The sequence below is a fragment of the Pavona decussata genome, unplaced genomic scaffold (genome assembly GCF_977016875.1).
Source record: "Pavona decussata unplaced genomic scaffold, jaPavDecu1.1 SCAFFOLD_233, whole genome shotgun sequence".
Classification (NCBI taxonomy): Eukaryota; Metazoa; Cnidaria; class Anthozoa; order Scleractinia; family Agariciidae; genus Pavona; species Pavona decussata.
In genome coordinates this window covers 1,752,764-1,765,243 of record NW_028145638.1, presented here as the reverse complement: position 1 = coordinate 1,765,243, position 12,480 = coordinate 1,752,764, and the positions used below count along the sequence as shown (strand labels likewise).

Here is a 12,480-nt window from a genome sequence, read left to right as displayed (position 1 = left end):
AGCTCCGTATATTCAGGAGTTTTTGCAGACGTTTGTATGAAGTTGCCCGCCTTCTTACAAACTTCTATAAAATTTTCAAACTTCAAATTTAACAGACAAGACCCCAATCATGGCATTTTTGTTTTTACTAATTTTAAGGTGCTCTCTTCAGCAGTGTCGATGTTCTATTGTTACCTGGGCTAAATCAATTTTACATTACCGTTATAGAGGAGAATTGCTTCGGGCTTTAGGTCATTTTTGGCAACTTATCCCTAGTGTTGCCTTAGCTGCTCGTTTATCGACAGTCTTCCCTTATTTATATCTGTTTCTCGTTTTCAGATGTGCCGTGAAATTCCTGATCTGAGCGACGAGGTTTATTGCCAACTTATCAAACAAGTCACCAGCAATAAAAGTCCAAAACCGTAAGTCGAGCGAGTTATCTTTTGGCTTAATTAACTCTTAAAAGGATTTTGAACTGAAGTAATTACAGGGTTCCGTACACGGTCATGGACTGGAAAGTCATGGAATTTGAAATTTGAATTCCAGTGGCCCGTTTCTCGAAAGTCCCGATAACTTACCGGGCCCGAGAACTGTCTTTTGATGTTTCTTAACAGAAGTCAATTTTTGTTAGCTTTGAATACAAAATTTTAAAATCTTATAATTCTGTGAAAACATTGGCTAAAGACCATGTCTGTAATCGCTGTGTTATCGGCGAGAATCGGGCCCCAGGCCCGGAAAAGTCATGAAAATTATTGAAGGTTTATAGTTATTTGTATTCTTGTTGTAGCGAGAGTGCAGGTCGTGGCTGGCGTCTCCTGATTATCATCACAGCTTACATTAAATGCACGGAGCGTTTTGAACCTTACTTGGTCCACTTCTTACAGAGCACGGCGAGTGACCCCAAAAGAGAGTTTCATGGTAAGCAGAGCATTTTGTTCAATTGTGTCGAAAGTAATTCGCTTTTGCTTTACTAAGTTCAATGATTGATGAGCAAAACTCGCGCCACTTTCTCACCAAAATGAGAAGCAAACCCAAAACCAATTGTGATTTGTCCGCACGCTTTTTCCCGCCCTTTGCGCCGGCTTTGAATTCTGATTGGTTCAGTGCACTGTTGCGTCTGTTGTGATGGGCCAGAGTTATTATCCAGGTTTTAGTTTTACGACAGTCAGTTGAAAACCGCTCTACGGTTGATAAAAGTTGATTACTAACTAGTCACGTTTACAGCAAACGTGAACGACAAATTAATAAACAAATTAATTAATTAATTAATTTATTTATTAATTAATTAAAAAACCCACAAGATGATTTTTTCGACATTTTCAATGTTTGCCGGCGGGTTTCAACGTAAGAGGAACCAAAGTGTTGGGTTTTGATTGGCTTAGCGGTCATGGTATATGAGCCATTATACCATGCCCGAGAAGTAGCGACCATAAATTGCTGTCTGGTTGCTCTTGAAAAGGAAATCAGCAAGGCCTACCAATATTACTTGATTGTTTTTATCCACTCACGCTTGTTGGATATGAGATGATTATAGCCAACTCGGCGCTACGTGCCTCGTTGGCTATCTATCATCTCATATCCAACGCGCGCTCGTGGAACAATTGTTAATTCCACAACAGACGTTTTCCGTTTGTTGTAGAATGCGATGCTTATTGTTAATCTCTGTGTTGACTGTGATATACGGTAATGTTTTAGCTTCTCAAATGTGAAGTTATTCTTCGTGTTTAAGGTGCCGCTGCTACTTGCGAGATGAATTTAATGAAGACATTCAAGTATGGTGGAAGAAAGACCCCTCCCAGTAAAGACGAACTCAACCAGCTTGTGGTATGTCACACATCTTGAGCGTTTTAAGAATGTGATGAAAGAATTTTAATCCATTTTATGACGGATTGAAAACCTTGCATCATTCCTTGATGTTTTCTGGTGTAACTCTCATTCAAAGAATTAAACTAGTAATTTTCTCCTTTTTTTTTCTGTTTTGCTAACAGCAAGGACGACAAACCAAACGACAGGTTTTCCTTCTTCCCGGATGTACTCGAATGTTAAAGGTTCAAACCAGCTCAGTAAGTATTCAGAGATCTCAAATTTTACTTTCAGGTACATTTTTTTGTTGCTAAGCTTTAAGAAATTTGTAGGGAGGAGTTCAGAGCCACCTTAACTGTTCGAAAATGTAAGGTGGTTCTGAACCCCGCCCTACAATGTTTGGTAAACTTTTTTTGAAGTTGTATCTGAACATGCTGATCACAGTTCCATAATAAAATCAAAGGCTCCTGTGAGCCAACTCGTGAATACAGAGGTGAATAGTGGTAACCGCAAAGCAGTACTTGCATCAAACTACGCTACAAGGATTCGTGGACGCCATGCGGGAATGAAGTGTGACCTAAAAGGTATAAAACATTGTTCGCATTGTGTTTGGTTGGCCCAGGACTCGAAATATAAATAGTATTTAAAAATGGGAGTTACCTTATAGCCGCTTATAGCTAGAATAAGCGTTGTTTTAACGGCCATACTGTTGCAACATAGTGTAAGAGTAAAAACCAAATCATTGGCTCTAGGAGTGAAAGATTCGTTGTTTGTTTTAGACTGGATATGATGTGATCAAGGAGATATGTGGTGATATGGATTTGATGTCAGAAAGCCACTACAAGGAATACGGACTGTTCACCTACATGGAAGGACGTAAGTGTTTGAACGACGCTCTGATATAGCAAAAAACACTGAAGGATCTCAGCGTATTTGGTGGTTTCGTACCGTTTACACTACGTCAATGAAACAGGACAGTTCCGCGGATTTTGGAGACAAATTTTTAGTATCTGTTTTAGAGTTTGGATGCAGTGCACCATTCCTGACCGTGTTTCATTTGCGTGTGTAAACGATCAAAACGAATCCAGAATCAAAAGAAAAATACGTTAAGGACTACACATCTCGGGATGGTATGGAAAATTCGGTTTCCTTGAGTACGGTATTTCCTAATACAGAAGTACTTTTGCACTGTTTATAACTGTGCGGCAAAAGCAGATCTCAACAAGGGCTGTGGGAATCCAAAATGAAAATTGGGGTAACCACGTATTTTTCAGGGATTCTTAGGCTTTAATTTGGAAAGCAATTCCATACGTATTATTATATGAAATAAATGCGATGGTATATTTATGTCATTGCGCATATACCACACATCGACATTCAAATTCTAGCAGTATGCAGGATGTTTTTCCCATGAACCTAGTTTAATGGCCTTCGCTCCCACGAGTCTCCTGTAGCTCAATGGTAGAGCATCCGAACTAGTAATCGGAAGGTCTTAGGTTGGACTCCTGATAAGAGCACTCGGATTTCCTTTTTCCGAGTATGCCTGTATTGCTGACTGAATAATACATCACTCTCATATTGTTATTTATTTTCAAGCTTTTTAGAATTATTGTTGCTTGATGATCGTTGAAAAATGCGTAGTTACCCCCCAATTTTCTTTTTGGATTCCAATAACCCTTGCTAAGATCTTAAACTTTGCAAAAATGCCTCTGTATGAGAAAGCACCACCCTTAACTTTTTCCTCTAGTGTAAACTTAGCGTCACCAGCCCCGTCCTAGAAAGTTGTTTGTTTAACGGTTATTGTTTATGACTATACGGGAAAAGCAGATCTTAGCAAGAGCTATTGGAATCCAAAAAGAAAATTGGGGGTAACCACGCATTTTTCAGAGATAATTAAACATTAATATCTCTAAAAAACGCCAAAATATAAAGCAATATATGGGAATATGGGATTTTTTCCTAAATTGAAGCTTAATTATCTCTTAAAAATGCATGGTTACCCCCAATTTTTTTTAGATACCAAAAGCATTTGGTAAGTTGTGCTTTCTCCATATAGTTTTAAACCGCGCAAAAATATTCCTGTATTAGTAGGCACCACCCACAGGAAACCCACGTACCTCGCGATGCGCAGAACGTATGCGCGGTAACAATAGAAGGCACCGTCCTTAACTGAATTCTCTTTGTTGTAGAAAATATGATGGTTCCAGTTCAGACTACAGATTATATCATGGATGTAGTGAGCGCAATGGAGAGGCAGGCCATCAAGTTCAGCTTATGTTTCCGCCGCGTGTTATGGCTGCAGGGCCTGAGACTAGACAACGAGCTGCTGGTCAGCGTCATCTACTATCAGGTAAGACTGGTCAGACAGGTTTGGATCTGGTTTCTCAAACTCATTAACAGTTCGCGAAGAGAAAACAAATGAAATCACTACCGTGAAGGAGCGGGGTTGGAAATGTGATCTTAATTATCATAACATTTGGTGAATTTTGTTTTGAATTTCTTCAAGAATTGTTAATGGATTGAAAAGCTATATCAAACACTCGAAAGAGTGTTTGATCCGATTTCCAAACACCTCGAAGTTGATTTTTGAAAAGAACTTGGCTGCGCCTCGTTTTTCCATGGAAAACCCGGAAATTCCAGTTGGAAAATCAAATGGGATGCATCATTCCATTTGGAGTAGTTCTGAAATTACGGGCTTCTGGTCAAAGTGATGCATTTTTATTACTGCTTTTGGGATTTACAGCTGATGTTCATACATTTTGCATGTTATCCATCTTCTGTTAAGACAAGCTAAATCATTTCGTATTTATGCTGAAAATTTCCATGTTGGTGGTTTGCGTAAATGGTAAGCACCCCAGATGAAACACTCGTCCTCGCGTTTGGTACATTACTTGAATTTGGAAAATTTCACACAGAAAAATGGAAAACAGAAAACAAACAATGCACTATTAACAGGTGGTGAGACAAGGGCCGAGATGGAGGCAGGAATAGAGAGACCGAGTTCACGAGCGTTGCGAATTTCCGAAAACCAATGAAAATCTCGCGGTGTATTCCCAAATGTTTGGAAATTTCCTACCTGAAATTTCTGTTCCACTCGCTGTTTTTAATAAGAGATGAGATGACTAGTAAAACATACTTTCCACTAAAAAGTACCTCTTGTTTGTATTAGGGTGTGTCATCTCATACTGTTGTACATCAATCACACAATCAGCGACATTGACGAAGTGTAGGTCTTTATAAAACTTGTCTTTCTCTTGATCTCGTTGTAGGTACTGCCGGATTACATGGCCGGATATCTGTTAGCAACGCATGGGCGATCATTTAATGATGCTCAGGTAATGTGATATATTAACCTTTTAACCCCTAATATCAAAGAACAAATTCTCCTATCTTGTCCCCATACTTTTCTGATAAAAGTACAGGGGAGAAGTTCTGAAAATATCAAGAAAATTCGCCTCGGGTGATCATATTTTTAATTCTCAGGACCTCAGTGATTGAATAAGAATTGATATTACAAGGAGAGATTTGATGCTGGTCACTGTTAGGGCTTACAGGGTTAAGCATTTTTTTATTTATTATGCTCTCAGTCTAACTTCATTGGTACTGATTTTTTTTTTTGTCCTCTTCAGTTTCAGAATCAGATGGCGGAACTGGGTGCGCTCCAGTACAGAGCACGCGATGAAACCATTCCTCCAGCAAACCTGTATGTCCTCTATTTCGTGTTGTTTCTGTGTGGTTATGATTCTTTGAAAAGTTTGCTGTTGTTTATTCGTGTTGACGAGACTCAAAATGGCTGATTTTGAGCTTTGTGTTTAACTCTCGTCCAGAGTAGGAATCACTGACCTTGTATCGTGAAAATGGTTGCGACAACACCTTCACTTAGTTACAAAATAATTCTAGAACATCAAGAAAAAGAAATCAACTGAATTCTTGAAAGGAACAACTCATGACCTTCTCTGGTGTATTTTGGAAACGAAAATGCGAGAACTTGAAAAGAGTTAGCCTAACTTTTTTCAAGTTGCAGTCCATTCTAACCCAGTCCATCTGTGGCCAGAGACACTCATCGATAGTCTTACACTGGGGTGATAATTAACATCAAATTTGAGCAATACTTTTAAATTTCTTTTGATAATTAAACGTTTTGGAATGGAGATTTTGATAAAACACCAAATTCCCTTGATACTTCCCCTTTAACTTTGTGTTTTTGTTGTGATTCAGTGCTGAAGTGGACACTTTGATTCCAAGAGGAATGTGTGAAAGGCTACGGCCGCAACAGTGGATGATGCTCGTACAAGATCACTTCCGGAGTTGTCACACACTCACGCCTCATCAGTCACGCCGAAGGTTTCTTGGTACGTTTACCTTTACGATCAAAAATCGGGTGGGAGACGAGGGTCTGCAGTCCCAGCTTCCCGCCACCTGTTCAACCACCCCCCCCCCCCCCCCTCCACCCCCCTCGCACTCTACTTAAAGGGGCAGTGTAACCAATTTTAGTGTAACTTTACTTTGAATGGCCCAAAACCATATTTGAATCGGTGGAATCGTTAAAATAATGGTTCAGTGTTATTCACAATAACCCTACTAGTGCACAGAAACTTGTATTAATTATCTTTGGCTGCGGATGGCTAGGATGGTAATGGATTGCAACTTGAAATCATTAGCCAGTTTTTTTCAAGTTCTACCTGTGTATTTTGGAGAAGTCGCTAAAAACTGGTCACATTTCGTTCTTCCTGGGAGAATTCAATTGATATTTTCTTCCTGGTGCTCTAAGAACAATTTCATGTTAGCAAAACGGTTCTTTGTCAAATATTTGCGTAGTTTTGGTTAAAAAACAGCAAAATCGTCGTGACAATGCCCCTTTAAGACATTTTCGCTGATTTCGTCTGTAAGATAATTAAATTTTGAGCCGTTACAAGCACATTTAGTAAGATGAGATGTTGTGTGATTTTCACAGCACCACCAAGGCAAAGATATTTTGTTTGTTGACATTGTATTTTGACACATTTTCCCTTTGCAGAAACCGTAACCAAGTGGCCTTATTTTGGATCAACCTTCTTTGAAGTAAAGGTGAGTTTCGTGTGATCCAAAAGAAGTCAATCCACGTTTGCTGTGCAATGTGTCAAAACAGGTGCCAGACCATGAAAGATCTAAGTTCACTGAATGGATCATACCATCTGAAACTTGGAGCGCATTCCATTTAACCAAAAGGTTCGATTTTGAGTCCGGAAACTTCCCACGTCAAATGGAAAGGCATCTTACTGTCTAGACGAAGACCCTCTTTTTCAGTTTCAAACTTGCAAACTTAACCATGTAGTCCCTAATATCAGAGAACAAATTCTCCTATCTTCTCCCCATACTTTTCTTGTAAAATACTAGGGAGAAGTTATTAAAATATCAAGAAAATTCTCCTTGGGTGATCAAATCCTTAATTTTCCTGACTTTAATAAGCAATACAAGGAGAAATTTGATGCTGATCACTGTTAGGGCTTAAAGGGGTAATGGTAGATCAGAAAACTTATGTGATGGCGCACGAAAACTTGTGGTCCCTTGTCTGTCTTCTTCATGTGTTTGATTGCGTATTTCTTTGTTTTCAGAAATGCAGTCACCCGTCTGTAGGAGGAGACTGTGTTCTAGCAGTCAACAGAACTGGAGTTCATTTCTTGAGTCATTCAGCGGTAAGTGAAGAAACATTGGCCTGCCGTGTAAAGGTGGATTTCCACCGTCGCGTATGGATGTACACTGGGCTGGTTTTACGTACGTAAACAAAATAAGAAGCGACGTATGAACGGCTTGCGTAAACGTCAAAAGTTGAACGCTGTTGAACTTTTTACATTTACGCACGCGGCTCATCCATCGCTTCTTATCTTATTTACGAACGTAAAGCCAGCTAAATCTACGTCTGCACGTATGTAAAATTTACGCGACAGTGGAAATCCACCTAGTTGGGCACAAATCGATTTTGAGGCGGCAATGCGACTTTTTAGTGACGGTTGAGCTTCACGACTTCCAATACGGAAGGTCACACTATTGAAAGTTCAGTTTATCTCCTAGCTATCATAGCTATTTGTGTGTTTTAATTCAAAGAGCATGCTCTCTGTATCAGGCTTGGAATACCTGACAATCCATTGCAAGAAGCAGATTATCTGTACAGACAATTTCATCCTGTCACACAGAATGGCTGGTATGAACATTAACCCTGTATTAAACTCGCTGTTGATTATTTCTTATAGCAAACTTTACTGAGCGAGCACTTCGTCAGTATAATCTCCACTCGACTTTTAATCTCGGACAAGAAGAGACAGTTCTTAGATCTGAAGATTGGAAATGCCATGATGCAGAAGGTTACGAGGATGGAGACAACACAGGTATTTGGAGTATACTAAAATTTTCACCCATTCTGTTCTTTTCCGTCGTAAGGCTGGACAACGTGAGCATTAGCATGGAAGATAGTGCGGACAGCAATGACATAAGCATACGTACAAACACAGGAAAAACTAGCAGAGTTTCTCCTTTTGGTGTCCTCTCTAGGAATGAGCGTAACGTGAGCCAAGGATAAACACGTGTGAGCTTGCGTGACAGGATGGCTGTAGTAATTGTCGTTGTGTTACCAGCGTGACAGTTAAATACTGCTAGTTATTTTCGTGTCGTTAGTGGTCAAAATGCGTTCACAATCAAGTGGTCAGGATTTAGGATTTCCTCCACAGACTCAATAGTTAGAACCAACCTTTAGTAATAAACAGTATCACAAGAGGCTTGCCCATGCCTGGTAGTTTTTCGTTGGATGACGTAAGTTGCGGTTCCATCCACTGACTCATAGTTGGAACCATGCGACCTGAGAGCTATTTAAAGTAACTTTTATTGTAACTCTTTCTTTTAGGCCAAAGAAATTTCCAATCTCGTTTACAAATACGTGGCCTTGCACTCGTCCGCAAAACAAGAGGGCCAGGGCCTGGCAGTCGTGCTCAGAAACAACCAAGAGGTCCAAAGAATGTGAGTTCCTACGAAGATAGGCCTTTGGGACCCTACCAATGTTGGCACCTACCGAGAGTGGGCCTTTATGACCCTGAAACTTTAAGAATCGTAGTAACACCGCGAATATGGTGTGAAGCTCGCGGGTTGGAGTCGTATATTTCTCACAACTGGGAGTTCATAGATTTTTGCATCGTGTAACCGAAGCTGACAGATTCCACTCTGTCTATCCCACACGGGAAGGTCAATTTCGAGAAGGAAATTTAAAAGGTATCAATATATCCGCTCAAAATTAGTGGACAGTGAAAAAGCTTCCTGTCGCATCCGTTTGTTATCAAATGTGTAAATAAATTTGTATTGAAAATAAATTATAATAATGTGGCCTTCCGGATATTTTTTCCCGCAACCGAGAGGTCGGAAGGTGTTTTAAGGTAGGCGGGTAACAAGAATAGTGATGTATAATAACCAAGTATTAATCCTCGAATTTATTTCATAGTTTATTGATAAGTTAACCAATTTACCGTAGGTGTTTTTTGGGAAATTGTAAAAATAGATTGCAATGTCGCCGGACGATAAGTGTGTAATTTCGTTAATTGTTTAAGACTAGTGTCGTCACGGCCGCTGTTTGGTCGTCGCGCTGAGATAAGTTGCGTGACAACCAGACGAACGTGTGTGAACGGAAAATATGGAAATGTTTGCTATCGCTCTTTTCACGTGAAGGTGAAAGGTGTTTTGGTTGCCTTTTTTTTACATTTTTTGCTAGGATTAAACACTATTTTGTATCTAAAAGTTGTCTGATTTCCAATTTACTGAAATCAATTTGATTGTAGCAGATGAAAATGTTTTTCATGACATAGTTGATTAACATGAACGAAAAGGTTCCTACTTTTGTATTTTGGAGTTTGAACAAATGAAATGTCATACGTGCATTCTTTGTAATTCATGGTACACGTAAACCTCGAAGGCGATATTCTATCTCGCCCCCTCCTCCTCTGAATGTATGAAGTCACTTTTTAAAGAGTTTCGAGTTTTCCATAGAAAGGTAGGATGGACTACAGTAAGGATTCGCTAATTCATGGACAAGATTGTTTCCACAATGCAATACTGAATTAAAAGCACAAATTTGGATTAAAGTAACTATTGACAAAAATTTGTATTATGGTTTGGTGGCATTGAATTAGCTCATAAACAAGCTCAAAGAGACTAACTTTTGTAATTAAATTAAGAGGGATTTAATTGATATAACCCTTGGAAAGAACTACTTTTGCTTAGTAACCCGTAGGGTCTAAATGATTTTTCCAACTTTTGCAGAAGTTACTGTAGTAACTTTAGTTTGTGTGAATGTGTTTGGGTTAAATTTAGATGCTACTTTTTTGTAAGAATATAGAGAGCCCATTTCCCAGAGCGTGCAACTACCATTTGTGTCACGAGGCGTTTTCACAGACCTGTAGCTATTTTTAGATTGAATTTCCCGCGAATGAGCCCCGCTAACCAATCAACATAAAGAACAACAACTTGTGATCGATTTTTTTTCTTTTTCCTTATCGTGTTCCTGTTTGAGACACATACACACTGGAACTTACATTTTTGCAGGAAAAAGTAATCTAAAACCTATCTAAAAATAGAAACGTTGTGACTTAATCTAAGTATGGGAGCTAGTTGCATTCTCTAGGTTATGGTCTCCTGGGATATTATATGAGTTAACCCATGTTATCGGCACCCCGAGGGTAATGTTACAATTCGATGAGTTGTAGTTTGTAGGAATTTTTTTCCTCACAAGAGTAAATTATTATTACTATTGTTATCATATGCATTGCAATTTGAAATAATACAAGACATGAAAATTTAGCTGTCACCATCTGTAGGGTGACAGCAGTGGTTCCTTTAAGTAGTGAATATTAGTTTAAATAGATTGCAGAAGATATTCGGAATTGTAGTAATTTGTGGAATCTAACAATTTAAAAAATAGAATGTTAACTGCACAAATGCAACCATTTAGTGGTACATGTATTTACTCAAATGTGTTTACCCTAATTATTTTTCAAATAAACTTCAATGAATTTGTCCGCATTTTGTTTGCAAAGTTCTATTATTAGTTAAGTCACTGTAAAGAATGACCAATTCTTTAATTTCATACGTAGACATTAAACGCAATTTACGGAAGTGCCTTGGTTGCAATCTTTGATTATTGTGACAGTCCATTTCCAGCGCCCCTCACAAGTAATGCGACCAATTTAGACCATACGTTGGACCGCGGTCTATGTCGTATGCGACTCCTGTAGCTTGTGCTGCTCCCGTCAGGAAAAAAAATCGTATACAACTCTCGTCATTCTTCCACAATGGCTACGCCTTCCATTGTCGTACATGTGTCGTGCGCGACAAATTGAACGCCCCCCACCCCCACTCCAGAAACTATGGGAAGTTCTGGGGAATTGTGGGATCCTTAAGAGGTTGGGAGACCCGAGACTCTTTAAGTGTATATGACAGAATTTTTTCCCTTTGCTTGATCAAATGTTGAAAATCGGAAAGAATTCCATGTCAATTTTTCCTTCCCCGCGTTTGAGGCGTGTAAAGGCGTCAAATTTCACTTCCGATTGGGTGCAATACCGTGCAGGACGGGAGACTGGGGTTAGTAGAGCTGTGACGTCACTACAAGAACGCTTTATATTTTGCATCCTATGCCGGATTAGGACTGGAACTCAATCCGAAGAGACGGGAAAAGTCGCTTAAAAGGTAAAAACCCACGCGGTTTCAAAAAAAAAAAAAGGAAAAAAAAGGACGCTCGTAGGCGCAAGTACTGGTCAGATAGACAACAATCGGCACAATCAAGTGAAGGCCAAGAAACATCAAGTTCATGATATGAACACAAAGGGAAAGCCAGAATCAAGGACCAATACTATCAGAGACAGAGTTTCATAGCAATTATTGTATCATTTCCGGTTAGTTTGACTTCACAGAAAAGTACAAGAATAAAATCCTTAGATTCCCCTGCGAGTTGTGTGCTCTGTATCCAAAACACTCGCGGTTTCTCTATTCCTCAGTTGCGTCATTCTGATTGGTCAAAAATTCCATTTATATTTACGTCCACACAGTTTTCTTCCTCTGCACACTAAAAACAACCGAGGAATGGAGAAATGTTCCTGTATTGACGTCACACTTATACTATCCCCAGTCTCCCATCTTGCTCGGTAATGGAAGAGAAATTTGACACTTTTATACGTCTCAAACGTAGGGAAAAAATTGAAACGAATTTTGTGTTTCGATTTTCCTACGAGATCAACATGAAGATTTGATCAAACAAATAAAAAAAATTGTCATATGCACTTTAAAATGGCACTGGCAAACGGAGATAGCTATGAAGGAAACATCTTTTTTAGGTCAATCATACTCAACAACAGCTACACTACCCCCAAGAAAAATGCACTTGGAAATAAATTGCCACCTTCACTCGCACCAGTCTAATTTCTGGGTTCTCGTAGGTTTGTGGTCAGGATGTGACATACAAAAAAAAGTCGTACGTGCTTTCCATTAAGCCAAAATCTTCGGAAACTTCGGTATGAAGTCAAATGTATAGGTCCTTTTCTTCTCAGTCTGACCGGAATATTTATGATCACCTTTGGAGGTGGTCCTTTTTAATTGGTTGGACCTAAATTTTCCTTTTCATTTTCCAATTTTTTGTTCCCAGTACCGCTCTCCTGTCAAATGCCCATCATGGCCGACATGCGGACG

General features: G+C 39.3%; 1 protein-coding gene across 3 annotated transcripts in view; it reads left to right on the top strand.

The window, feature by feature from the left end:
• Window positions 1–10,914, top strand: part of LOC146458322 (unconventional myosin-XV-like) — a 59,186-nt gene extending 48,272 nt beyond the window's left edge. For all 3 annotated transcript variants that reach the window (XM_085090584.1, XM_085090583.1, XM_085090585.1), the window contains exons 48-60: window positions 319–401; window positions 767–897; window positions 1,709–1,803; window positions 1,968–2,042; window positions 2,562–2,658; window positions 3,972–4,132; window positions 5,052–5,117; window positions 5,412–5,485; window positions 6,001–6,134; window positions 6,800–6,849; window positions 7,377–7,457; window positions 8,013–8,147; window positions 8,660–10,914. In XM_085090584.1, coding sequence (XP_084946710.1) covers window positions 319–401; window positions 767–897; window positions 1,709–1,803; window positions 1,968–2,042; window positions 2,562–2,658; window positions 3,972–4,132; window positions 5,052–5,117; window positions 5,412–5,485; window positions 6,001–6,134; window positions 6,800–6,849; window positions 7,377–7,457; window positions 8,013–8,147; window positions 8,660–8,776 — 1,299 coding nt within the window. In that variant the 3' untranslated portion in view covers window positions 8,777–10,914. The remainder of the gene's footprint in view (window positions 1–318; window positions 402–766; window positions 898–1,708; window positions 1,804–1,967; window positions 2,043–2,561; window positions 2,659–3,971; window positions 4,133–5,051; window positions 5,118–5,411; window positions 5,486–6,000; window positions 6,135–6,799; window positions 6,850–7,376; window positions 7,458–8,012; window positions 8,148–8,659) is intronic.
• Window positions 10,915–12,480: the final 1,566 nt, after the last annotated feature.